We start from the raw sequence: 27,500 nt of genomic DNA on the forward strand, positions 1-27,500 counted from the left end.
TAGAAATACTACATATTTCATATTGGGAAATGGTCTTTGATGGACACGGAAGTGCACCAAATCTGACTGAAACGGAAGAGTCCTAAATTCAAATAAACTTTAAAAAAAAATGAGCCTGGAGGATGAGAGGAGAACACATACAATTACTATGCGACCGGAGAAGTCTCTAAAAGGACAGTGAGTCCACAGGCCTTGCGTGGTTATGCTTACCAGTACGAGCCTAGCCTGTGGTACGCCAGGAATTAATCACTACAAAGTGCGGCAAAGGACTCACAGAGCCATAGAAACTTGTCAATACACAGGAGCTAAACTGACCGGAAAGGGAGAAAAATGAGACGGAGTCCAAAGGCAACAGGGGAGAGCGTCAGGGAGTCACGGTTAGTGCTCAGATTCTGACTCTGCTTCAAGAAGTCATAGGTCGATTTAAAAATCAAGGTTTCTCCACTTGCGACATCCTCAGGCCTCTTCTCCTTCCAGCCCGTCCAGGTGTGCCCTCCCTCCGAAACAACTACCGCAGGACTGAACTCCGGTCCACTCTAAGCATCAGCCCTGCGTTCTCCACGAGACTTTTCCGCCTATTCCGAGGCTACCCGGACCCTCCGTATCTCTGAGCGCTCAGAGCACCTTTTGCTCTAAAATCCCAATTAAGTTCTGTTGCCCCCGAAGCCCTGGCTGTAACTCGAAAGGAAACACCTGCAGACGCTCTCCACGCTTTACGCATACCCCAAGAGACCACTGGGCCACACCTGCGTTTCCCCGGGACCTGGCTTCTCACCGTCCCTTCCCCACACCCGAGACGCTCCCCCGTCCCCAGGACACGGCTCTGCAGCCCCGCGCGGGTCGCCCACCCCTCGGTTCTGTCCCGTCCTCGGTGCCCCGCCAGCCCTGGGTCGCGTCCCAGCGCAGCCCCGCAGCCCCCGCCCGCCGCTCGTGCAGCTCGCCCTCATTCATTCTGCGGCGCCGCTGTCATTAGTGCGGTGACCTCTGCGCCCAGCTACGGCGCGCGCTACCCGGCCTCACCTGCGCGCGGGATGCAGCGGCGGCGGCGGCGCGCAGCCCGGACAGTCCCGCGCGGCCGAGGGAGCCGGGCCCGGGACTCCGCGCCGCCGGCCTCCAGGAGCAGCCGCGCCGCCACCGCCACCAGCACGAGGCCATGGTCCGCGTCTGAAAGTCGCGGCAGAGCTGCAGCCCCGCCTCTGGCCCGGCGGCCCCTCCTGCCGGAACCCGGAGCCGGAAGCCCGGCAGCGGAAGAGCTTCTGCCTCGCCAGCCCCGCCCCTTCTCGCTTCTCCCGAGGGCGCGTCCCGCCCCGGAGGAGGAGGAGCGGCCGCAGGGGGCTGAGCGGCGGTGGGGCGGCTAGATCCCCTCGTAACCCCGCCCGCCCGCCCGCCGCTGGCTCGGGAGAAACTAGCGTGATCTTCCTTCTGGGGAGCGGCCTCCCCCGACCCCGCCCAGCCGGTGCCTCCAGCAGTCTCCGCAAAAATGCACCCGTGTTAGACCGGCTGTCATCTAGAAATGCTACAGGGCGCCCGACGAACAATCACGAACTTTCCTGTTGCGTATTTAGGCAGAAGTAGGACGCGAAGCATCGGGTTCCTGTTGTGCTGCCTAATCCGGAGGCTCCAGTTTCCGCGGCTGCTTCTCTTGGGTGTTACCTGCCACGCCGTCGTCTGCTCCTTATGGCGACCTGGCCTTGCAGGAAGTGCCAGCCTTTTGCATCTTTACAGTAACAAGTCAAACCCCGAGCAGGGCTATTGTGAAAGAGAAGTTAGATTAGCCTCGTCTCTCGACTTCTGGACGCTCTCCTCTGAAAACCTTATAGGTATATTGTGGCCTAGTTTGGCAATCTTGCTCACATCTGGATATGTGAGTCCCGCTCGTGGGTGTACTGAGCTGTGCGAAGTTGTTTAATATTTGGTAATGTTGAACCTACTTGTAACCAGCCCAGGGAATACTGGAGAATGGACAGGATTAATGCCCGTTAAGGGTTAGAAAGACCTTTCCTTAATTCTGTGGCCAGATCTACTCTTCTCATGGTAATGAGAGGGTGTCTTTATAAGAGAAGTGATATAATTAATCATTCAGTACATGCGTACAAACGCACAAAGCCTGTCAGAGAAAGTGTAAGCATTGGGGATACAGAAATAGAAGAAGCTTAACTCTGTCCTCAAAAAATTCACTCTTATGAGAAAATAGACCAGCAAACAGGCAAATGTGATGCTCTGATATTTTTTCTTGTTCTTCTGACTCATGCATTTTGCATTAAAGAATGCAAGTACCCGTATAGCTGAGCACATTTTTACATTTATCTTCAAAATTTTTTAACTGAATAAAAGCATATAATAAAGAAGTTTTTTAAAATGTCAGTTTTATTGAGGTTTTTTTCCCCTAATTTTGAAGAATATTATATAAAAGATGTCAGGTGCTTTACAAATTAATGTTGTTAATATGCACCTGTGGCTTATCTTGATCGAGGTTTATGTATTAAGAAATATCCACAGGTGGAGTTGGCCAAAATAGAGTGTTGCAGTAAACACTTGTACTTGCAACAATCCTGTGACTTAGAATATTTTCATTTGCCCTTTTCTTATAGGTAGAGAAACATATAGGAATTAAGTGTCTTGCCCAAGCTCACATAGTTGGTAGATAGAGCACTACACAATTCTGTTATGCCATTTTCATTTAGAAATTGTTTACCCAGATTAAAACAATAACCTAGCTCTTAAAAAGATGTAATTTGGCAAAGCTAAGTAGGGGGGAAGGCAGATGAAATTTGTGAAGGCCTCCACCATTATAGTATAGCTAAACTTCCCATGAACAATAACCCACCAACAGGACATGCAGAATACAAAGTAGTTCCTTTGACCCAACTAGGCCAAGCATGAGTCTAGAAAGTTAAAACATTGTCTAAGCTGTGCAAGTAATTGCCAAAGAACAGACTCCTGTCGTGCACAGTCTAGAAATGGCTTGGGCCTTTTTGACTGCACTTATACAAATGAAACAGCTAGCCACACTGATAAAAATGGAATAAGTGTACAGTTGAAACATTTTCAAAGTTATTTTGATATTGGAGAATTGGCTACACTCGAAGACATTTTATTTCCATAATGATGATACTGTTCAAAACATTAGGTAAGACCAGGTTTTACAGCCAAGGAGAGATTACATACAAAATATAACCATATATTGTTTCATAGTACTGCATAGAAACACCTCATCCTGATGTTATTAGATAACTGATAAATGAATTATCAATGTAACTCTGGTAACAACATTGATTGAGAGAAGAGTTGCACTGAAAGGTGAGCAATTTTTGTGCATTTCATATTCTTAGACCAAACTGAATTCTGAAGACTTGAAATAATACCCTTATTTCTACTACCGATTTCTCTGAAATGTTAAGATAACGGGTTAACATGCATTTGGAATTTTCTCTGGGGTCTTAGTCTATGACTGATTAGTTCGCTAAATGTAACAAGGGTGAGGACTGGGTACCTCTGAAGCAATTAGTCTTTTTTGTTCCCTGGCCAGTGATCACAGGTGTTAGGTGATCAGCTGCCTTGCCAAAATGTGAGTCAATCAGTACAAAAAAATAAGTATTAGTGAAACGTTATATACTGCCCATGCTCTACTAAAATTTTAGAGCATCCTAAAAGATAATGCATTAATTATATAATTTAGTCTATTTCCACACAGAGGCTCTCCTAAAAGAGAAGAAAATACACTATTGGATCATCTGCTCCTAATCATAGTCAGGTTTTCTTGATGGATACTAAAATCTGTTTTTTGGTTGGCTACCCATTTGTTCCCCCATGATGCTGCCTTATTCACCATGTACTTAGGGGAAAGTGTAAAGAGCTAAATCTGACCCACGTTTGCCTGTTTTTTACTTATATGGAGAAGATATAAGAATTCTCTTGTTTCTATTATAACTGACATTTAGTTCACCTAGGCTTGTGTGGAATAAAAAGGAGTTATTCCAAACAATTGAACAAATTGACATGATGCCACCTTTCTCCACTGATTCAAAATATTGTTTTCATTATATAGGGAATTCTTACATTACTTTGGACTGTTTCTGTGCTTTTTATGGAGTCCCATTGATTTTTGCATCTATATTGGGGATAGCATTATTTTTGGGGATAGTTATTTTTACAATTTTTAAAATGATAAAGAAGCTCCCATTTCTGTTATTTAAAAAAGTGTTTTCTCAGATTTACACTTTCTTTCTTCAAAAAAAAATCCTACTACGATTTTTGACTGGATTTCCATTATGTTTAGTAAATAATTTGATTGGATTTCCATTATGTTTAGTAAAAATTTGGTGACAGTGACATCCTGATAATATCTCTATCCAGAAACATAGGTTTTTGTGTCCCTTGTTTTAGTAATACACCTGTCCTCTTCTATTTTTTGTTTTAATTTGTTTGGATTAGGAAAACATTAAGATTTTAAGAATTGTACTTAAAAGTAAACATTTTCTGAGTATCTAAAGCATGCCCAAAGCTCTCTTTTTTTCTCTACAGCTTTTTAAATAAAGTATATGGGCTTTAGTGCATGGACTTCATGAAACATAGTTTATCTCTTTAGAGGCAATTTTTAGAATTCTAGCCCTGTGAACAGGCACGTATCAAATGTTTTGAAGTTTCTGATGGGATTGGAAGCAGTTTTGTACATTTAGTAAAACCATCTGTTGCCTGGTTTAGAGTTATTTATGTATGTATCTGTTTCCTTCAATTAATTATGATTTTTCTGAAGGGCAGAAAGAATGTGATTAAGTGTCAAATATTTTTTTGGTTGGATCTACTGGATTGGCCAGTACTGTAATTCTGATACTGTAATGCAGCTCACCTCATTTTATTCATATATTCTTATTTATAAATAAATTGCACATCCCGTTGGTCTCCCATAAGTGAAAATCTTTGAAGACAGGGTATGTGTCTTGTTTTAAACTTTTTTCATCTCCCATCTTCTTGGACAGTTTAATATACTGTAATATATGAATATTGAATAGATATGGTTGAAAATAAGTCTTTAAATAACAAAGTATGAACAAAGTAGTAGTTTAAGTTGATTTTGTTAAACAACTGTAGGCTTTCTAAGGACGATTAATGCTGTATATGCAACAAATGAGAACATTAAGAAGGGTTGTCTTTTTTCTTTTATCAGCTGTGTTGCCAATTGATCCTGTTAAAGAAAATTATGTGCGTAAAGTGAAAAACTGTGTTTTCTCAATTGCCTTCCCCACTCCTTTCAAATCAAGAGTACATCTTGTAGCAGTTTCAAAGGTTAGGCTTTACTTTTTCACAACACTTAACTCACTATAACTTTTGTCTAAAAAATTAGTAATATTTTTTTCAGAGTTAAATTGTTAATCTATTGATAAATGATTATCTTTGTGTTTAAAATTTGTAACTTGGAGAATGTCATTCTTAGAAGTCACTTTTTGATACTTATGCCTGGAGCCTAGTACTCAGTTTCATTTTAAAGTTATCTTACAAGGAAAACACACTTTTGTGGAAAAAAGGGGTAAATGAGTTAAATTCTTAGAAAGGGGCTCCAATAACAAATTCTAAATTATTCTCTCATGATATAGATGAATTTGGGATAACAATAGGACATTTATTTTTTTCTAGTTCCTTTAAAGAATATGTACTAGGAAGAATATTATTTTACCATGCATAATAAGAAAGCCATAACAATTTTAGAACTATCTAATAGACCTAATTTTCCCAAGTAGCATAAATAATCCTAGAAAGTATGGTACATCTCTTCTGAGAAAATATTAATGTAATTTTGGAAGAAGTTTATCCTTTTAATTTTCTTTCTTCCATAAAGTTTATTTTCTCAAAAACTATTAAAGGATTACTTAAGTTTGTAAGAAGATTTTTCTTTTCCTGCCTCAGCAAGTGCTAGAAGATATTTTGGACCTTGATTTGTCTGTCTCAGAAACAGATGATTTTATCCAGCTTGTAAGTGGCGAAAAGATAGTACCTGGATCCATTCCATTGGCTCACAGATATGGGGGCCACCAGGTAAGAGTAGCACCAATATCACTTCCTTATGCAAATATAAACAGCTGGTAGAAATGCTATCCTATTGAAGAAGTTATTTTGCATTAATTTCTAATATTAGTGTATTGAGACTTCAAGAAGATGTTTCTAAAAGAATGTGTCATATATAGATTAGCTGATGTGATTTCTTGTGATAAAGCTAGGGTGTAAGTTTTTCTAATGGAATTGAGAAAACTGGGGCAGCACAATATAACATTTCTGTGATTATTGCTAGAGAATTCATTCAGTGGAGTTTTGGCAAGAGATTTAGGCAAAGTCAGGCCACACAGTGAGTCAATATAAAAGCCTCAGAAGGGCAAATAGAATATAATTTTGGCAGGATAGCTGTAGAACAGTTTTAGAACTGCTAGAAATTAAGTCAGGATTAATTGGGGATGTTATACATGCTGAAGCAATTAAGAAGGCACCTTCTAGAAATACAGCAAGACGTTGAAGCAAGTTCAATGTGTGGAATCTGATTTTAAAAAAAGGAGAGGAAACACAGAACCAATTGTTGAAATTGCTGTGACTTTCTTGTGAGTTAAAGATTAATTGATTAATTTAAGAGAATAGAGTGATGTTTAACTTAGCAAGTAATTGTTGGCAATAATAATAATTACCATCTTTTGATCACTTGGGTGTGTTGGACACAATGCAGGGCATTTTGCGTATATGAACATTCATTCTTACAACAATCTGGCAAGGGTTTTCCCATTTTACAGAAGTGAAAGGTCAGTCTCAGTGAGATTAAGTTACTCAAACAAATTTCCACAACTAGTAAGTGGCACAGCTGGGAGCTGAACAACCACAAACAAATTTTAACAGAAAAGTTTGGAAACAGTTAACCATGTACATTCAAAAGCAATTTTTTCAGGTACAGTATGCTCCTGATTTTATATTGTATGTGTATAGTATAGGCAAATTTTCTACTAATAAATCATTCCTAGTTCCTATTCTGGAATTAAATAGATCAGTTCTCAGTATTCTACACCTAACAAACTTGAGCTCAGCTATAAGATGATGAAGAAATTAATTATATGTCTTAAATTTATGTTTTTTAAATGAATTTCAGTTACGTCTTATGGATTGAATTTTATTTTCACCTTTATTCAGGTTGTTGATTGTTATAATCTTAAAAATGCACTATTCCATTTTCAATTTTGACAAGGTAACTTTGATTATAAATTACAACAAAAACTTTAAAGGTTAATAAACATGAATAATTTTCCCTTTTAGTTTGGGATATGGGCAGATCAGCTCGGGGATGGAAGAGCCCATCTTATTGGAATTTACATGAACAGGTACTACATGTTTTCTTGAATAATAGCTTTTCTGCTCAATATTAACACAAATCTGCTAATATTTAGGTTTTTTTTTTTTAAGGCAGGGTGAAAAGTGGGAGCTCCAATTAAAAGGCTCAGGAAAAACCCCATACTCCCGGTACTTCTTTTTTTTTTTTTTAGTCATCTAAATAAAAATTGGTGTTATCTTAATTATAACTGAAAATCTTTTTTATCATATTACCCATAGAAATGGCGACGGCAGAGCTGTGCTTCGTTCCTCCGTGAGAGAATTTTTGTGTAGTGAGGCTATGTACTATCTCAGAATTCCCACTAGCAGAGCTGCAAGGTAATTCCTCTTCCCTTGAAGCTAACTTTCAGGACTGCATCATGTTATCTCCAGAAATGTGTCAGTCAAGTGAGCAGATAAACCCCCAATAGCATGATTTCTCATCGTTTCTTATAGTTTTAGTTACTTCTTGAGAGCTTGCTAGAAGTACAGTACAGTATAACTTTGTTTGATTCTCTTACCTTTCAGTCTGGTTGTAAGTGATGATGCAGTATGGAGAGATCAGTTCTACAATGGAAACGTTGTGAAAGAACGAGGTAATAGCAGTTCTTAGAACACTTACATAAAGTTAGACTAAGTTCTTCAGGAACAACAGAAATTGGGCATCTTTGCAGTCTTCTTAAAACATGACCTGGGGATCTTCATGATGTAATTTCAGTGTTATGATATTATAATAGAATATCCTTTCCCACACCCTTACATCACTAATCCATCCTTTTCGAACAACAAACTTCTGGGAAGTTAACCTGGGAAGTTTATGAACAGCCAGCAAAACATTATAAAGCCAGTGCATGAACATTCATATACTTCCTTCCCAGGAGACCCCCTCAGACTTTACCTCAGATCCTGATTGCTCTTACTTCATGTTTACTTCCAATAAGTTCGGTTAACTTTTTCTTCAGCTTTTAGTAGGTCAGAAATAAATTAGAAAGGGGATGAGAAAGCGCCATAGAGCAGTGAAAAAGGAAGAGCGAGAGAAACTTGACTCTGAGTCTCTGGAGAGGCAGGAGACCTGAAAATCAATAAGAAACATATTTAACTATTTAAAATGCAGAGCTATTGAGAACCGCTGACAGCCCTACTTGCTTTATTGGGCCCCTTGGACATCACTGTGTTACGGGCCAGCGTTTTTACTGCTGTTTATAGTGATTCAATAAGAGAACATTTTATGTTCTTCATTTTATGTTCTGCTTTGGGAAAAATATGTTTTGATAAGGTTTTCATAATAATCCCCCTAGAGTATTCATGTTAATTAAACAGGAATTAAAGGTTATTTATCTTTAAGGCATCTCTCTCTCTCCTCTTTAATATTATCTGGATAAAATGCATACTATTACTGCACATGGGGCTTTAACAGCTATTTAGGTCTTTTTGTTTATGGTGATTGGAAATGAGATTCCGATCACAGACTGTTAATATGATGGGCACAATACTACTTTTATGTCTGTGACGTGTATATTGTTAATGTGAATTTTTTTTGGGCCGCGCCTCATAGCCTGTGGGTTCAATCCCGACCAGGATCTGGTCGGGATTGAACCCAGGCCCTCAGCAGTGAAAGGGCAGAGTCCTAACCACTGGACCACCAGGGAATTCCCTGTTAATCTGAATTTTGAATTAGATGGTTCGGAAACCAAACTTAATGGTTTCAAATTATTTCAAGTATTTCTCCTTTTTAGGCCGTTCATAGAATTTCCACATCTAAGTCATATACAGATATTTTGATTGTGCTTTTCCCTAATATTTGCCCAGCAGACACTGTAGGAAAAGAGCTGGACGGGCAAAAAGAATATGTGAAACCTCTAACCGGCTCTGTGGGAATTGATTTGTGACTTTGGGCAAGTCACATTTTTCCCGTTTCTCCAACTAAAATGAGGGGTTAGATGAGATGACACCTTCTATGTCTTTCAGTAATGACATTCAGTGATTCAATGGCTATTTATAAAGCAAACATTCAGAATCATCTATTGAGCTCTTTATTTTCTAAATGAATGTATTTTTATTGCTAAAAAAAAAAACCACATGAAAATAAATATTCAGATTACTAGCGTGAATGAGTCCTGACTATATGGATAACTTAGTCAACCCAGAAAATACTAATTAGCCCTTTTCTGTGCATACCACTGGACTCATCTCTGGGGGTCCAGGAGTAATAAGTATATACCGTGGTCCCTGGTCTTAAGAAACTCAGTCTTCAGACACTATAGCAATAGTGTCTATAGCAATAGACACTATAGACTCCATAGCAAATGAATAATAAATAATCTGAGGTTAGGAAAAGGGCAATCCGGTTAGCTTTATGGAGGAAGTGGGAATTGACCTTGAGCACAAGATTAGAAAGTTAGCAAGGATTTCAGTATGGAGAGAAGAGGGGTTGAGGCAGGGAGAAGTGAACAGAGGCCCAGAGGTAGCAGCGAGTATGGTGTTTCACTGAAGGACAGCACCAGCAGAGCAGCAGCTTTGTCATCTGGGATAGACCTCACCTTGACATGGAAACACGTGTCAGTACAGCATTCCTTATAAGAAAAAAGCGTGACTTCATTTACTAATTGTATTACTAATGTCTACGATCAGAACGGAAGGCGGAAATAGAAGGCTACAAACAATCACAAAATGCATAGATTCACTGTATTTCTTCAGCATATTCATAAGTTAGAACATATGCAAATTTTTTAAATTGAAGTTAATTTCCAATTAGTTACACAAATAGAAGTCATGTACAGGGACTGTGCCACAGAAATATTCCACTAATTCTATATTTCAGGGTGAGGTACAGGGAAAAGGTCACAACTGAGGAGACAGTGGGAGCCTAACAGTTTAACCAAGCAGCATCTCACTAGGCTGGGGCCTCAGTATTTCTGAAGGTGTTGTGGTTCCTCACATTCTAACTGATTCAGGCATAAAGAAAGACAGAAAAATCCTTGACCCTTTCTAGGATGTAAATTAATTGTTTTTCTGATAAATCCAACCACTGTATTCTTTTTTATTAAAGTAATTTCATTTTAAAGAAAAGCATATTATGCTGTGTTTGCGTAGTTTAAAATAGTTTATGCTAAAATAAATGTTTCTTTTCCAGGTGCAGTAGTGCTGCGTGTTGCAAAATCATGGTTTAGAATTGGATCGTTAGAAATTTTGGCTCATTATGGTGAACTGGATTTACTAAGGTTAGAAAACCATTTTTTCCAATGGTAGAAGACAATTGAAAGAAATGCTTATTTATGTGCTGTGAAGTTAAAATATTTTTGGTTTTCTTGTAAGTAAAACCCAAAATTTCAATTAATAGATATTTTCAACACTTGCTGTGTGCCTAATATCGTGTGGGTTTCTATGAGGCTGAAAGAGAAGGGTTTAGACCCAGTAGACCCTTTTCTCAAGGAATGCTTTTATCTAGTGTGCAACCCAGGTGGAACTGAGGGCCTCTGTGCTACCCAGACACCTGGGTGGAAGTGACTCAAACTCCCCAATTCTGCAATTCCCTTCCAAGTTCTGGGATTCCCAGGATGCGTCCCCTGTCTCATATGTCTTCTTTCCTGGACTCTGGTTTTGACATGTGTGTGATGCCTGTTTCATACTGGGTTGACCCAGACATGAAGCTCAGTCCCTTCAACAGGACAAAAGCAAACAAAGAACAGACTGAAATTGCACAAAGCGCTTAAGAACAAATCTTACTGGAGATTTCTTCAGGGAAGACAGATGAATGGTTCCTTCAAAAGAGCAAAAGCTCTTCCCCTTGTGTCATGCAGTATATCTTCCATCAAACTCTGATGCCTTGGTGCCTGTGGAATCTGCACTCACAAAGTTTGTCTTCCTCAAGCCAACTTAGCAGGACGTTTCTTCAAACAAAAACATTTACTCCCGACTTCCCTGGTGGCGCAGTGGTTAAGAATCCACCAGCCAATGCAGGGGACATGGGTTTGAACCCTGGTCCAGGAAGATGCCACATGCCGCAGAGCAGCTAAGCCTGTGCGCCACAACTACTGAGCCTGTGCTCTAGAGCCTGCGAGTCACAACTGCTGAGCCTGCGTACCACAACTACTGAGGCCCACGTGCCTAGAGCCCATGCTCCGCAACAAGAGAAGCCACCGCAGTGAGAAGCCTGCACACCACAACAAAGAGCAGCCCCCGCTCACTGCAACTAGAGAAAACCGGCGCTCAGCAACAAAGTCCCAATGCAGCCAAAAATAAATAAATAAATTTTTAAAAATATTTACTCCTTTAAGAGGAATTCTGTTTCCATTTGTTAAGAGCATACAGTTCTAAAAAGCCATTAGAATATATAAGAAAAAAATTCTCTTAGACAAACCAGAATCATTTGAAATATGAATCCTACACTGTAGGTATCAGCTTAGTAAATCCAGATACCTGGTCCACGGAGAGAATGGGGAAAGGGAAGTGAACGCGCAGAGCAGAGAAGTCATCACCATTGTCACGACCGTCCTCTGAGTCTTTTTAGCAAATGTTTACTGAACTCAGGGCCATCCCAGCTTGTTGAGAGAGAGGTCTCCTCTCACTGGGCATTTTCACTTCTCATTTGTTTTTTTTGGGTCACTTCTGCTCAGATTCACTATGTCACTGAAATTGTTCTATCTGGTGGTCATAGTTCAGTTATATTTCACTTATCTCTATGACATTTGATGTATATTGGTGAGCACTTTATCCTTAAAATGACTGGACTGGCTAACATGACTATGTATGTATGCCTTTTTGTTTCCCAAGTGCCTGAAACAATTCTCTAATCCACTCTAAACAAACTCACTCCTACTGGACTTTAATAATTCCTAAGTCATATCTACAACCCCCAGTTATTTTCAGGATTCTCTCTTATCCAATGCAATAGTATCAATAGTTACTCAACTCATTAGTCAGTTAAAACAGGGAATTAAACATAGGATACATATACAACTTAAATATTTTAACTTCAAACCTTGGCCAATTTTTTTGACATCTTATTTGTGAAACCTTACATGACCTTCCACACATAAATAATCATTCTCTGCTCTGTTATCTTTATACTTTTTATATATTTCTATTATTGCATGTATTATACGGTAATGTCATTATTTCTTCAGATGTTCTTCTCCCCTAATAGACTGTGTGCTCTTTAATGTCTGGGTTTGGGTCTGTCATTCTTTTTCCTAGCACTTGGAGGTTCTCAATGGATGTTTATTGAATTAATCTGAATTTGTAACATAATAAGATGGCATCTAATATGATCTTAGAAACATATTTCCAGTTGTGATTGGTATTGAGGAAATATTTCTCTATGGCTATTTTGGGAGTAAAATCTTATTTAACTTTTTTTTTTTTTTTTTTTTGGCGGTACGCGGGCCTCTCACTCTTGTGGCCTCCCCCGTTGTGGAGCACAGGCTCCGGACGCGCAGGCTCAGCGGCCACGGCTCACGGGCCCAGCCGCTCCGCGGCGTGTGGGATCTTCCCGGACCGGGGCACGAACCCGTGTCCCCTGCATCGGCAGGCGGACTCTCAACCACTGTGCCACCAGGGAAGCCCTTCTTTTACTTTTTAAAATTCTAAGCATACATCTAATGAATTCATGAATGTCAGGAGTGGATTGAGATGATTGGATACTCAATACTGTATTCTGAGGAACACTGATGCTATCTCCCCTTTATCTCTAGGATGTTACTAGACTTCATCATACAGGAACACTTCCCCTCAGTAGATGTCAAGGAACCTAACAGATATTTGGTAAGTTTTTTAAAAGAAAGGACAATACTCTGTTTTCTATCATTGGCCGGCCACCTTAGTGGTTACAACTTAGCACTTAAAAATCTAAAGTTAAAAAAGGAAATGTAGAGCATTTTGAACATTTTGTTAAAGAAAGAGACGATGAACCACCTTGTAAACAAGACATAGATAAGGAAGTTGTTCTGTTTGAAAGGTAGCTAGAAAAAGAGAACAGGTGCGGCTACATCCTGACTATATACATTACTTTTTGAGCAGCATTTGTAACTTGGTCACATACATTGTTTTCTCACATGTTGGATATATAGGTATTTCTATAGTAGTAGTTCTAAAATAAATGCATACATAATAGGCAAATGTGATTTTCTATTCTTGTGGAAAGTTTTTGATCTTCATTAACTTTTTCTTTCTTTTAACAGCCACAGAGAAGGAAATTCCTTTATTTTTCTTGGTGACTCATTTCAAAATTTAATAACGCATTTTGCTTACATTTAACTCCCTGTGCTGAATTCTAATGTTTTTCCTTTTCTTATTGTACATGAAGAAAACCTGGTCATAATACTATGCCTGAGCCTTGTATATATTATTTCTGGATCAATAACTCTATGTTCTTCCATTGTTTTCTTACACGTACTACTTTCCATCTCTTTAGTCATCTTTTGGCCCACCTTTGAGAACACCTTTTCATGTTGGAAATCGGAAGATCCTAAAAGAACATATGTTACTGAAAAATCTGAAAATTTTCTAAATTTCATTTTAGGATTTTTTTTCTACTGTGGTGTCTGAGACGGCACAGCTTATTGCCTTGTGGATGTCTGTTGGTTTTGCTCATGGTAAGTTATCTACTGACATTTCATGCTTCTGATGAGAAAGTAGAATTAATTTGTTGAAGCAGAAGACTTCTTTTTTGTGTATTTCAAAATATTCCTGCCAATGAGCAGGAATAACATTTATAATATATGAATTTATTTTTAGCAAGAGAGAAACAACTTTCTCATGTTTAAAATGATTTTGAACGGAACAGATACACAAAATAGAATAAGCGTATTCGACCCATTGATGTTGTTACCTGTAAAGCTTTTTAACCTTGTGAGTATATATTATATTAGGTCTTTTAAAAGCTTTTTAAAAAACCATTAATCATAAAAGCACTACATGCTTATGGTAAAGAATTTAAAATATACAGAAGTGCATTTGAGTTCTGTTCTCCAGGAGAATCGTTATTAACCATTTTATCTCAATTCTTCTAGACTTTTTTTCGATGGTATTCATATATCCCCTACAAAAACAGTAGGGCTGGCTTGTGTGTGTCTGAAGCCATTCACTGTGTGGGGTTACATTGGAAGGAATATCTGCCTGAACTAAGAATAACTGTCTTAAAATAAAAGCAAGTCACATATGTACTAAGGTCTCTAGATAAATGCCAAAGGGGGATCCCACATTGTAAAACTTGAAATCTGCTTTAATTACATCCTCGCTGGGTCTCACTGTGGTGGGTAGGGTGGTGAGCAGGGGGGTGTTTCAGAGGTTTTGCTGTTCTGAACTGTGTGGCAGTGACCACCATGCATTTATATCTTTACATTCTCGAAGGTGAGTTTCTGAGGATAAACTCCTGAAAGTGGACTGGCTGGATTCGAGTCTATATATGCGCTGAACATTTTGATAAGCAGGGTCATCCTGCTCTAAAAAAGGTTGAAACTGTCTACACTGGACACTGTTGCCACATGCCCAGCTATCCTATATTGGGCTGGTGTATGCATTCCCTGCCTCCCTCCTGCCTCACACTCCGCCCCCATCCATGACCCGCTCCCCGACCTAGGTGGTCCCACTCCCTCCCCACACACTGCTGGTGGTCTGCAGCTAAGGACTGTTATGGGGTACATATCCATATTTTTACCTTTTCCCCCTCTCACAACCTTTGAAAATTAATTAATGTTTCTTTAGTAGTCTCAATTCCATTCCAAATAACATATATTTTTAAATAAATGCTAGAAATTCAGGATAAATGAGAGGAGCTTTCATTTCTTGGACCTTTTGTTCCTGTAGTATTTGACATCTTTGGTTGTGGAGGAAGTATACAATGAAAGGCTAAATTTAATTTTAAAATACAGTTTTAATATATATTAAGCTATTTGACTTCACCAGTTAAACTTTCAATTGATAATTTGTTTCATTTCTAAAGCAAATGCATTTTCATGACCTTTCCTATTCTGTATAAATTTTATACAGTTAAAAATGCTTTATTATTTTATTGTCATGTTTTGGGCATCTTTTGTTGTTGTTGTTTTAGGTGTTTGTAATACTGATAACTTCAGTTTGTTATCCATTACAATTGACTATGGTCCATTTGGTTTTATGGAGGCCTATAATCCAGGTATGTATGATTTATATGTATATTCCTTATTTCACTAAGAAAATTATCACTGGTTTATTTTAGATAAACCATTATAGCTAACTCAGTAGTGGGGTGGTAGAAAGAATTGGGTTCATTCATAAAACGGTCATTTTATGTGCTACTCAATCTTCCAGGTGCCACAGGGATACAGTATTGAGTCCTTTGTGGTCTCTGCCCTCAAAAAATGACATATTAGAGAAGATGACATGAGGGGAGGAAGGGAATGTGTTGTCAGACAGACATGGGTCTGAGTTCTGGCATCTGATCCTTAATCTGTGCCCTTGGATGAGTAACTTAACGTCCCGCTTTACTAATCTGTAAAAGGATCAGAGCAGGCTTTGTGGGGGACATGCTATCAAGTTGGAGTTTGAAGTACGTGTGTGATAACCTGGAAATTCTTGTAGGTTAGAAATGTATTCCTCTATTAGGCAAATAATCATATTTTAAAAGATTTTCATGTGCATGGGTATTAAGTATTTACATTACTTTGAAGTTAAACGTTTAATGTCAGAAAGATTTTTATCTAATATATATAAATTTATTAAGTTTAAACTTAAAAATGAAGAAAGAGGGACTTCCCTGCCAGTCCAGTGGTTAAAACTCTGCGCTTCCACTGCAAGAGGCATGGGTTTACTCCCTGGTCAGGGAACTAAGATCCTGTATGCCACGTGGCACGGCCAAATAAATAAATAAGTAAATAATTTTTTTAAAAATGAAGAAACTATTATAATTATCCCCACTGCAAAGCAACAGTATTTTTGCTCTAAACAGATTTTGTACCAAACACATCTGATGATGAAAGAAGATATAAAATAGGAAATCAGGCTAATATTGGAATGTTTAATTTAAACAAGTTGTTACAAGCTCTAAACCCATTACTGGATCCTAGGCAAAAGCAACTGTGAGTAAATCCGAAATCTACTAATTAAATCTGTGTGAAAATATATTTGTATAATGATCATGTTTTGAAAAGCAAGAAACATTTTTAAAACCATACTATTTAATCTTTAATAACAAAGGCTTTCAAACTATATATATGTGTGTATATCTGTTTTTTGGGGGGGTACCATTTTGGCTTTTTTCCATAGTTATCAGGATAAAGTCTTTTCCTATTTATTGCTTTTTAGGTGCTGTGAAATCATGGTTTATTTCTTCTTTGATCCAAGGGTTATTTATCACAGTGTTTCTGAATTTCTAAGTAGTTGGGCTTATTTTGTCCATATTTTTATGATCAAAGAACGTGTTTGGTAAAATCTAGTCAAAATGTGTTACAGTTTCTTTATGGTCCAACATAATAAATTTTTGTACATATTTCATGATCATATAAAAAATGTGCACAAACGTTTTAATATATCAGATTGAATGTATTGAGTATATTATTCAAGTCTTTTATGATTCTGTTTATTTTTTTATCTATTAGATAAGTTTGATTCATAAGAGATGTGTATTAAAATGTCCCACTTTAATTGTATTTTTAGCAAGCAATTTTTTCTAATTCTTTTGAATTTGTGCAATATGCCATTATTGGTACATACTGATTTTTTTCTTATATTTCCTTCAGAAAATGTGCCTTTTATCCTAATACAGTGACCCCCTTTATCCTGATTAATACTTTTAGCTCTCAATTTCAACTTATCTGATATTAATATTCATGCTTACTTTTGTTGTATTTGCCTTGAATCTCACTTTATTTTTTTTATCTTTATCACATGGTTTTAAAGTATGTTTCTTATAAACGTAAACAAAACATAGCCAGGTTTTAACTCAATGTGATGGTTTCTGATTTAATAGACGTATGTGGGCTTTTCACATCTATTATAATAATTGATTTATTTTATTCCTTCTGTCTTACATTGTGTTTTATTTTACATGTTAGTTTCCCCCCATTCTCCTTACCTTTTTATGATTTGAGGAGCTTATCCATTCCTCTCCAACCCCCAACTTTGATTTGGAAACTACTGCATCCCCCACCCCTCACAGTTATCTTGTTTTTCTGCCACTTTCTCTACTGTTATATGAGAACAAGTTTCCAAATATTTTCCCTCACTAAGCTCCTATTTGCCCATTGTTTTTCCCTCCATCCCAATGAGACCTTTAGAATGCTTTTGTTTTACCTCTAATTACCCAACTGCTACATTTTGCTAAGATAGTTTAATATTTTGAATTTCAGACTGTTAGTAGGTTTTCCCTTGAAGTATCTCCCTTCCACCCCCCTCCCTGCATTTCTAGTCATTTTACTGCTTACTAACATTGTTTTTATTATTTTTTTAAATTCCGTCTTGAAGTCTCTGCCTTGATTACTTTCTTAAGTATTTGACTCACATGGAGTATATAGGTGATATACTTTCTGAAATCTTACGTAACCATTAATATTTTCATTTTACTCTGATTGAGATGTAGGGTATTAGATAAAGTATGGATTCAGTTGCTTGTAACAGAAATCCCAAATAATAGTGGCTTGAACAAGGACATGTATTTTTCCCTCACATAAAAGTATGGTAATTCATGTTGGTAATTCAGGGCTGGTATGGGGACTCAGTTTTCTGAGTCCCAGACTGCTTTTAGCTTTCTATGCCACCATCCATTGTCTGTGGCCCTCATGGTCTGAGATGGGACCATCTATCACGTCCATATTCTAGGTAGGAGCATGGAGAAGCAAAGAGGCAAGTCCTCAATACTGAAGGACACATTTCAGAATTTATACACATCACTTCCCTTATTTCGCCCTGGCCAGGACTTAATCATATAGCCATATACATGTAGTGGCCTTATACTGTATCAACTTAGCTAAACTGGTCGAAAAATGCCCTTCCCTGTTTGGTCACGGGTTGGGTTGGCCACAGGAGAAATCGCCAAGATCTGGAAGGCAGAAGAGAAGCAGCAGTGTTTACACCCAGAGGGCTGGTATAGGGTTGGGCACTACTGCAGCTCACACGCCTTGTCAGGGGCTGGATTTGAGCAGAGGCTTGAAGGAGTAACAGGAGCAGCCACAGAGATATGTGGGGGAAGAGTGCTATAGGCAAGGGAATAGCCTGTGCAAAGGTCCTGAGGCAGGAGTGTGTGTGGGTGTTTAAGGAACAGCATGAAGGCCAGGGTAGCTGTAGCAGAATAAGCAAGGGGAAGAGTCATAGGAGATAAGGTCAGAAAGGTCAGGGGAGTGGAGCTTCAGAGTGTGTTGAGCATCTGTATAATTTAAAATACATTAAGAATGTTAAGAAATAGACAATTTGTTTAAAAATGGGTTTAAAGTTAATAACTTTAATTTTTAAATTTTTATGAAGTATTTCACTATTTTCATACATTCAGGCAAATAAAATGTTATTGTATTGGGTGAAGTATCTGTAATGCATTATTTTGGGTCTAAGATAATTTTTAAAATACGCCAGGGCTTCCCTGGTAGCGCAGTGGTTAAGAATCCGCCTGCCAATGCAGGGGACATGGGTTTGAGCCCTGGTCTGGGAAGATCCTACATGCTGTGAAGCAACTAAGCCCGTGTGCCACAAATACTGAGCCTGCGCTCTAGAGCCCACATGCCACAACTACTGAAGCTCACGCGCCTAGAGCCTATGCTCCGCAATAGATAAGCCACCGCAATGAAAAGCCTGCGCACTGCAACGTAGAGTAGCCCCCGCCTGTCACAACTAGAGAAAGCTGGTTTGCAGCAACGAAGACCCAATGCAGCCAAAAATAAATAAATTTAAAATAAAATAAAATACACCAAAAAAGCCATTTATATAACTATTTTGGTATTATAAAGACATATTAACATTTATCCTATAAGCTAATTGTATATAGTCATATTTCAGGAGTTACCTGATTTGACCTGTACTGTATCCAAATCTTTGAGACAGTAAATTTATATTGACAACTTTCTCTAAGGTATGATATACAATTAAATCACTAAATCAGAATCAGTAGTATGTAATCGAATGCTATTTAATGTATGAGAAAGTTCACTTTGTTCATGTAAAATGTAATTCAAGAATGTTAACATTTAAGCAAGGTTTAACGGTGCTATCTTTTTTCTCCCTCAGTGCTGCTCAGATTCTTGAGGGGTATCCCATTCTTTATGATACAAGGTTTGTTGTTTGTTTGTTTTAACACATATTAGAGCATCCTGCTTGGTTTGAGGGCAATTCTTAAACAGTGAGAAATTTAACAACAAATCAAATTGACATTTCTCCTTTTAGATTTAGAGAATTGTTCAAAGCCAAATTGGGATTACTTGGAAAAAGCAAGGGTGATGATGATTTAATTGCATTTCTCTTACATGTGAGTTTATCATTTTATCTCTTTTTCCGGATTAACATTTGAATGACTATTCCATATATTCTTCAAGAATTGAGGTTGCTAAATGTAAGTATTTTCATTAGCTCATGGAAAAGACAGAAGCTGACTTTACAATGACATTTCGGCAGCTCAGTGAGATCACTCAAAGCCAGTTACAGGAGCTCAGCATTCCTCAGGTATCAATTTGTGACTTTTGGCTTTTTTCTTAACTCAGTTTTCTTTAACAGATTTGTTGAGGCATAATTTACATACCCTAAAATTCTCCTCATTTTAAGTGTACAAGTCAATGATTTTTAAATAACTTACAGATTTATGCAGTTATTGCCACAATTCAATTTTAGAACAACTCCATCACTCTGAAAAGATCCTTTTTTGCCCATTTGCAGTCAATCCCTTTTTACTACTTCCATCCCCAAGCAACTACTAGTCTACCTTCTGTCTCTTTGCCCTTTCTAGACCTCCCTGTAAATGGAATCATATGGTATGTGGTCTTTTGTGTCTGGCTTCTTCGCTTAGCATATTTTTGAGGTTCACCCATGTTGTAACCTGTATCAGTGGTTCTTTCCTCTTTAGTATTTTTAAGATCTTTTAAGTACGTCTTAAAATATTATTTCCTCTTTATTACTTTATTACTCCCTTTTTGGATGGACCACATTTTGTTTATCCAGTTACTAGTTGACAGACATTTGGGTCATTCCCACTTTTTGGCTATTGCGAATAAATACTACTATGAACGTTCATGTACCGGTTTTTGTGTGAACATATTTTCATTTCTCTTGGGTAGATACTAGGAGTGGAATTGCTGGATTGTTTAGCAAATTTATGTTTAATTTTTTAAGAAACTGCCAAGCTGTTACCAAAATGGTTCTTCTTAATTCAGTTTTAAGAAAGGTGTTGCCTTGTTTTTTCAATACTAATCTGCTACATTTATGGAATAATATGGGTATTAACCAGAAGACTCCCACTTATTATAGATTTTTAGAAACATAGCTCTGTTTATTAGGTGTAAGTCTTTTATATTGCATTGTTTTTATTATTTTTCAGATGAAAATCTAGGCATATTTTTTAAAATTTCAATTTCTTCATTATATTTCATGACTTCTGTGTTAACTAAAAAAAATTATTTATATATAAAAACTATTTGTGTATAGTTCTCACAGGTATGTAATTGCCATAAATTACATTTTTAGGAGTGATTTGAATAAAAGAATGTCTACCTATTCAGCAAGAAATCCAGCAAAATGTTAACCAATAAGCATCTCTGATATAATTTAAAAATTATTAATGAACTGTCAGAACTAATTATCATTTAATGTGAGATTTAACATTTAACATTAACTGAGACAAAGTAATGTTAAAGTGATTTGAACGAGTTCTTGACAGATGTTAATATTTAAATTACTGAGTGTTGGGAAAATTTGAGAGAGATCATTACACTTTTAATCATTTTAATAGTTAATTTCTGTGTCTTCTGAATTTCAGACCTTTTAACTCCCTAATTCTTAACTAGAGCTAATAGCTTATTCGTGTTCCCTTAGCCTTTATGTATATTTCTATAACACTTCTAAAATGGCATTGACTTATTTGTTTACACACTTTCCTTTTTAAAAGCAGTAATTATGTCTTATTAGTTTTTTTTTCCTTCCCAACTAACATAGTTCCTAGCACACAGTTGACATTCCATAAATATACGTTAAATGAATTAATAGATAACTAAATAAAACAGTTACAAATTAAATTTTTTAAGTAAATTATATATTACATGAGTTTTCCCTATTTAAAGGAAGGGTTTTGATAATGTAAGTATTCACATGTAATGTCTATTTATAAGAACTATGTATATTTTTTATTTCTCTTAAATCATGCCATTACATGTATCTCCATGAATTAGAATTTGAGTTGAAAGTTATATAAAGAAAAGGAAAACATTATTCCTTTTTAGTACTACTTCTACTTGAAATAGAGAACCTTAAGAGAAATCTGGATGTTATAAATTATTGTTAAATACATAATTTAAGGGACATGAAGTTAAAATAAAGTGAACAAATATTAATAAGCAGTCTATTACTGTATTTTCTTCTAGCAATTCTGGGCACTGAAAATGATCTCAAAGCACAAACTCTTTCCTGCCTGGGTGTCCCAGTACCTTTTGAGACTGAAGAGGTAAGGTAACCTAATCACTTCTTGAGAAAGCATGTAATATATTACTTTAGCATCGTCAACCCATCAGATTCCTCACTTCCTTTCCATTTTTCAACATTTCCTTTTTATTCCCGGGAAGTCTGCTCTGGCTGAGGAGTGTCTGGTAACATCTCACCCACGCAGAGAGCACCCTTCTGTTCACCTCAGCTTTGATAATGCCATTCCCCTGTGTCCTGAGCCCAAGTCTCCCAAGCCTTGAAGCTCTGGAGAGACAGCTCCCCAGGCTTTCATCCAGTGTCTATAAATTGTCACATCTCATACAATCGTCAGAAGTTACTTTGCGTCGTTAACTGTCACAATGAATCGGAAGCAACAAACGTGAAAGAGTAAAGAAATTGTAGGTAGTGGTGGCTGAAGGGAGAGCCAGGACAACCACAGGACGCACAGGAGCAAATAGCCTGTCACAGTTTAATGGCAGCTGAGGGCTATTCATAAAGATGACCCTGAGTAATGAAGAACAAGTTAAATTATTTTCAGAAAACTATGTTTTAAGATAAGGAAAGAGAGGTGCCAGAGAGTTTCGATTTTTTTTTTTTTTTTTTTTCCCTGTACGCGGGCCTCTCACTGTTGTGGCCTCTCCCGTTGCGGAGCACAGGCTCTGGACGCGCAGGCTCAGCGGCCACGGCTCATGGGCCCAGCCGCTCTGCGGCATGTGGGATCCTCCCGGACCGGGGCACGAACCAGTGTCCCCTGCATCGGCAGGCGGACTCTCAACCACTGCGCCACCAGGGAAGCCCAAGTTTAGATATTTTTTTAGACAAAAGTATTTTTTTAATTGGTAAAAATAAAAAATTTGGTATTATCTAAAATAACGAAATAAGGTAGTATTTTATATGTTGTTTAATCAAACAGGATTTTCTGTCTTCCTTTCAGACACTGATTCAATGTTATTTAAAATTTTTTTTCAATATTTGTCTTGTGAAATAATTCTCACCCTTTTGGAAAAACGGTATGATTTGGGGAGACAGTGATTAATTCTGTTCTTTGTTCTGTTCATTTTTAGTAACATGAATGATTCAGATTCTGAAAGAAGAAAAAGAATGACAAGTAGGTAATCCTTTTGATTTTTTCAGCTTGAAGGATTATTACATAAAAGCAACAGGAAGTAATTACTGGAAGTAATTACTCCCAGTTTTCAAAATCTGGAAAACTGGAAGTAATTACTTGAGGGAATTGGATTTGTTGTTTTGTTTTTAACTACAAAAACTCTAGATGAGTGTATTTTAGTTGAAGTGTCATATATGAGCCTTTCTAATTTCAGATGACTTTTAACTTGATTATGATAGCCCTGCTTTCAATAAGTTTGCATATTGATGTTAAAATAATATGGCCTTAAAAGATGGTGGAGAGACAAGGAAGGTGGTGTGGTTTATGGTGGAAAGAACGTGAGTTTTGGAATCTGACAGATGAACCTCATCTTGCCACTTTTTTGCGGTATAATATGAAAGATATTTAACTTTCCAATTTTCAAGGCCCTTAGCTATTATAAAATGGGCATATTTTGCAGGGATGTTGTAACGATGAGCAATAATATATGTAAGTTATCTTGTTACAGTGCCTGGGCCATAATATACACCTAGTAAATGGTAGTGCTAAAAATAAATCACCTTTATATACTGCTTTCAGTTTACCATGTGACTTTACACTTGGCTTGGAGAAGAAGAAAAAAGGAAGTTAGTCCTTTTTGCAACATGAGTTCTAAGAAGATCAAAGAAGTTAAGACAGAAGTACTCAAGTCCTGGAGTACTCTTACCTTACTTAGGACTGGTGTGGAGAGCTAGTGTGTGTCATCAGGGCGGCTGATCATTTGATGAAATAAGAATGATGCTAATATTCCATGTTAAGTTAGAGGATGAGACTGCTTCTTGACTCAGGACACTATTGTAGAAATAAAAGCAAGCTGAGTTTTTACAAGGAAGTGAGTAATCAGTCTTTGGGGCTTAGCATGGATTTAGCTGCCAGCCACTTATGTTCATGGGTGCAATCATACAGAATTTATAGGCCAGCTCAGTATGGACTATATCAGCAATTAAGAGAAAAAAGAAATTGAGAGAAGAAAATGTCGTGGCTGTCTTTAGGATTTGGATTTGTTTGGTTATGACAGGATGGATGAGATGGTAAGATGAAAGACATTTAGTGAATTCAAGGCTGAAGCTTTGAATTATTTTAGAGAAATAATACATGCTGAACAGTGTACTCTCAAGGAAAGGAAAAATTAATTTCCACAATGAGCAATGGGAAAAAGTTCCAGACGAGATAAAAAAAATGTACAGAATTAGATAACCTCAAAGAATCCTATGAACAGATCTACAATTTTCTGATTTCAGGTAGTTTGTATATATCAACACATAATTGATCCAAAGTACTTCTGCTTGCAGCTACAAGTCCCAGCATATTTTAACAGTATTTCGTTGCCAGGTTTCTATAAAGTGTTGGTGAAGTTTGTTAAACTTTTAATTGGGTGACTCCACTCTCCCTCTGCCTAAGTCGACTGCTTCCACAATTTCCCTTGCATGTCAGTTTTCCTAAGGATTATATATATTTATTCTGTATATGTGTATATGTGTGTTCATTTTAAAAGAGTTCTGCATGAATTCTTTACAATTTGGAAGATGCAAACTTGTAGAAAGAATAAAAGGATTCCCATCACTCAACCACAGTTGCTATTCACTTTTCCATGTGTTTATTGACACTTCTAGTCTCTCTTTTTCTGTGTGTATTGATTAGGAGAAAATGTAGTCGTAATCATATTATGGTATAATTTTAGATCCTTCATTTTTCACTGAAAATAAACATTTCCCCTGACTACTTCATTCTTTATAATGTAACATTTTTAATGACCGCATAATATATCTTTGAAAGAGTATGTAATGTTTCACTTAACCAGTCCCCTATTAATAGGCATTTAAGTTGTTTCTAGTTTTCCTTAATATAAATAATGCTTTCTAATGTTTAAATTTGTTCCCATAGACTATACTCCTAGAGCAGTAGAATTACTGGGTCACAGGGCACTTGTATTTTAGATCATCTGTCATGTCTTGGCAGCTCTTTAAAACCAAGTCGAAGTGGAATTTGTATGTTCCCTCCATTCAAGTAACTCAGAAAAATGTTGTTGAGAATCACAAAACAGTGATTTCTGGAGTCCTCTCGGAATTTCTTTCAGGCCAGTGAGGATAAACATCCCTCCTTTCCACCTAGTTGATAAATTATCTTGGAAAAGTCTCATCTCAAATAAAGACATAATTTCTGGAATGTGCCATTATTATAATACTTTTTTTTTTAAGATTTAATTTTATTTATTTTTGGCTGTGTTGGTTTTTCGTTGCTGTGCACAGGCTTTCTCTAGTTGTGGTGAGCAGGGGCTACTCTTTGTTGCAGTGCGTGGGCTTCTTCTTGCGGTGGCTTCTCTCGTTGCAGAGCACGGGCTCTAGGCATGCAGGCTTCAGTAGTTGTGGCACATGGGCTCAGTAGTTGTGGCTCGCAGGCTCTAGAGCGCAGGCTCAGTAGTTGTGGCGCATGGGCTTGGTTGCTCTGCGGCATGTGGGATCTTCCCAGACCAGGCATTGAACCCATGTCCTCTGCATTGGCAGGCGGATTCTTATCCATTGTGCCACCGGGGAAGTCCCTATAATACTTTTTAGTATGAAAAAATGCATGGTTACTATAAAAAATATAAATTTACAAAGAGTTTTGCCTGCATGTAACCTTTCCTATTTGCTCTTGGCAACAACAGCATTAAGCAGTCCTACTGAGTCAGACCTGAATTCTGTGTTTGAAGATGTTAAAAGCAGCAACTTTTTCCTCCCTTCATTTGGGCTACAGGATGAATCTTCTACTTTCTCCCAGCTTTATAAAATGCTTAGTGAACTGAATATGGTGAAAACCAAATTAATGATGAAACACTGAAAAGAAAAATAAAACATAATATTGCTCATGATGCGAAAAAACCGTTTTTCCTGTACCATAAGGTGATAAATACTGTATATTGTTTATCAACAATCAGAATGACTGACGCTAATCATTCTTCTCATTTGAGCTTCCTGGCAAAGTTCTTAAAGGTTATGTCATTTCAGTGGTAATTTCACATGGCCTGTGTCGACTTAGTAATTATTGTTCCATGATGAACTTTCCCCTCTTGTTTAAGCTGTTAATCCTAGATACGTGCTGAAGAACTGGATGGTGGAATCCGCAGTGCAAAAAGCAGAAAGGAACGATTTTTCAGAGGTAAGTTGGTTGACTCTTCTGGGCTTATTTTTATTAATTTAAAACGTATCATACTTTACGGGCTTCCCTGGTGGTGCAGTGGTTGAGAGTCCGCCTGCCGAGCCCCGGTCCGGGAAGATCCCGTGTGCCGCGGAGTGGCTGGGCCCGTGAGCCGTGGCCGCTGGGCCTGCGCGTCCGGAGGCTGTGCTCCGCAGCGGGAGAGGCCACAGCAGTGAGAGGCCCGCGTACCACAAAAAAATGTATCATACTTTAAACACCCTGATTTTGTTTGCAGATATGCTAAACCATACCTTTGCCAGCACCAGCTTCCCAGCTTCTCACTACCTGGTCTCTCTTTAATCAGTGAATCATTTTCTCGTATTTCAAAATTTATTCTTTAATGTGTTTAAAGTTTTAAATATTCATTTGATATCATATCTACATTATTTGAACTTCTGAGGGTCTGGTTCTGCTAGTCATTGTTTATATTTAGGGATTTTGGATTTCAACCTCAGAAATCCAGTGACGCCGATTTGAGGGTGCATATCTCCAGAGGGAATTAGCTTTTGCATCTACCAGGCATCTATGGCACTAGCAACCTGGGTCTATGAACTGAAATCTTGACATCCGGGAAGATGAATGCACTGGATCTATACACATCAGCTTGTATGAATCTCACATATAATGTTTGGCAAAACAAGCAAGTGGCAAAGGAATACATACAATGTGTTACCACCCCAATTTAATCTAAACATGTAAAATCATGTCTTTAGGGATATATGCATATATAATAAAAGTAACAAACTGAATAAAGATGATAGCATCTTTGGACAGTGATTGATTTGCAGGAAGGAAGAAATTCGAGTTAGGGAAGGATATTCAAGGCTTCAGCCATATTGGAAGCATTTTATTTCTGAAGCTGAGTGGAGGATACACAGGTATTTGTCATATTATTCTGCATACCTTCTTCTATGCCTCAAATATTTCCTCGTTAATTGTTTAAAAATGCATTGCACACAGTGTATTTCTTAGAAGAGGAATAGCCCCCAGCACTCTTGCTGTCACTCTTTTGTCCTGCACTGGAACAGACATTATTAACGATCGCGGCCCCCTTTCTCTCTCAAATGGGTCACAGCCTTGGGATCCTTCTCATCACAGCATGCTGTGTAGTCACTACCAACTGATCAGAGTGGGCACGACAGAGAAACTGTTCTTGCTATTTCTAATTTGGAACTTGCATTAACTTTACATTTCAGTAGTTTAATTAGCCTGACAAATCTAGGTTTTCATTTTAGAAAATAAAATATTT

At 37.7% G+C, this 27,500-nt stretch overlaps 2 protein-coding genes across 7 annotated transcripts in view; one reads left to right on the forward strand and one right to left on the reverse strand.

The window, feature by feature from the left end:
* The window catches only part of PDSS1 (decaprenyl diphosphate synthase subunit 1), a 47,286-nt gene extending 46,085 nt beyond the window's left edge, over positions 1-1,201 (reverse strand). For all 4 annotated transcript variants that reach the window (XR_009518490.1, XM_060006088.1, XM_060006087.1 and 1 more), the window contains exon 1: positions 1,021-1,201. Coding sequence is in view for 3 of the 4 variants with exons in the window: in XM_060006088.1 (XP_059862071.1) it covers positions 1,021-1,155 (135 nt within the window). In the remaining variant the exon portion in view is untranslated. The remainder of the gene's footprint in view (positions 1-1,020) is intronic.
* Positions 1,202-1,369: 168 nt separating this feature from the next.
* LOC132421047 (protein adenylyltransferase SelO-like) overlaps positions 1,370-27,500 on the forward strand; it is a 28,968-nt gene continuing 2,837 nt past the window's right edge. The window contains exons 1-18 of one of the 3 annotated variants that reach the window (XM_060006089.1): positions 1,370-1,820; positions 5,168-5,286; positions 5,905-6,033; positions 7,288-7,352; positions 7,435-7,491; positions 7,582-7,680; positions 7,870-7,937; positions 10,475-10,562; positions 13,035-13,104; positions 13,862-13,934; positions 15,392-15,475; positions 16,268-16,397; positions 19,531-19,575; positions 19,687-19,768; positions 19,870-19,962; positions 21,870-21,949; positions 22,992-23,035; positions 26,133-26,212. In XM_060006089.1, the coding sequence (XP_059862072.1) occupies positions 1,514-1,820; positions 5,168-5,286; positions 5,905-6,033; positions 7,288-7,352; positions 7,435-7,491; positions 7,582-7,680; positions 7,870-7,937; positions 10,475-10,562; positions 13,035-13,104; positions 13,862-13,934; positions 15,392-15,475; positions 16,268-16,397; positions 19,531-19,575; positions 19,687-19,768; positions 19,870-19,962; positions 21,870-21,949; positions 22,992-23,035; positions 26,133-26,212 (1,713 nt within the window). In that variant the 5' untranslated portion in view covers positions 1,370-1,513. The remainder of the gene's footprint in view (positions 1,821-5,167; positions 5,287-5,904; positions 6,034-7,287; positions 7,353-7,434; positions 7,492-7,581; positions 7,681-7,869; positions 7,938-10,474; positions 10,563-13,034; positions 13,105-13,861; positions 13,935-15,391; positions 15,476-16,267; positions 16,398-19,530; positions 19,576-19,686; positions 19,769-19,869; positions 19,963-21,869; positions 21,950-22,991; positions 23,036-26,132; positions 26,213-27,500) is intronic. The other 2 variants (XM_060006092.1, XM_060006091.1) reach the window with 2 other exon arrangements.

The sequence above is a fragment of the Delphinus delphis genome, chromosome 2 (assembly GCF_949987515.2).
Source record: "Delphinus delphis chromosome 2, mDelDel1.2, whole genome shotgun sequence".
Taxonomy (NCBI): Eukaryota; Metazoa; Chordata; class Mammalia; order Artiodactyla; family Delphinidae; genus Delphinus; species Delphinus delphis.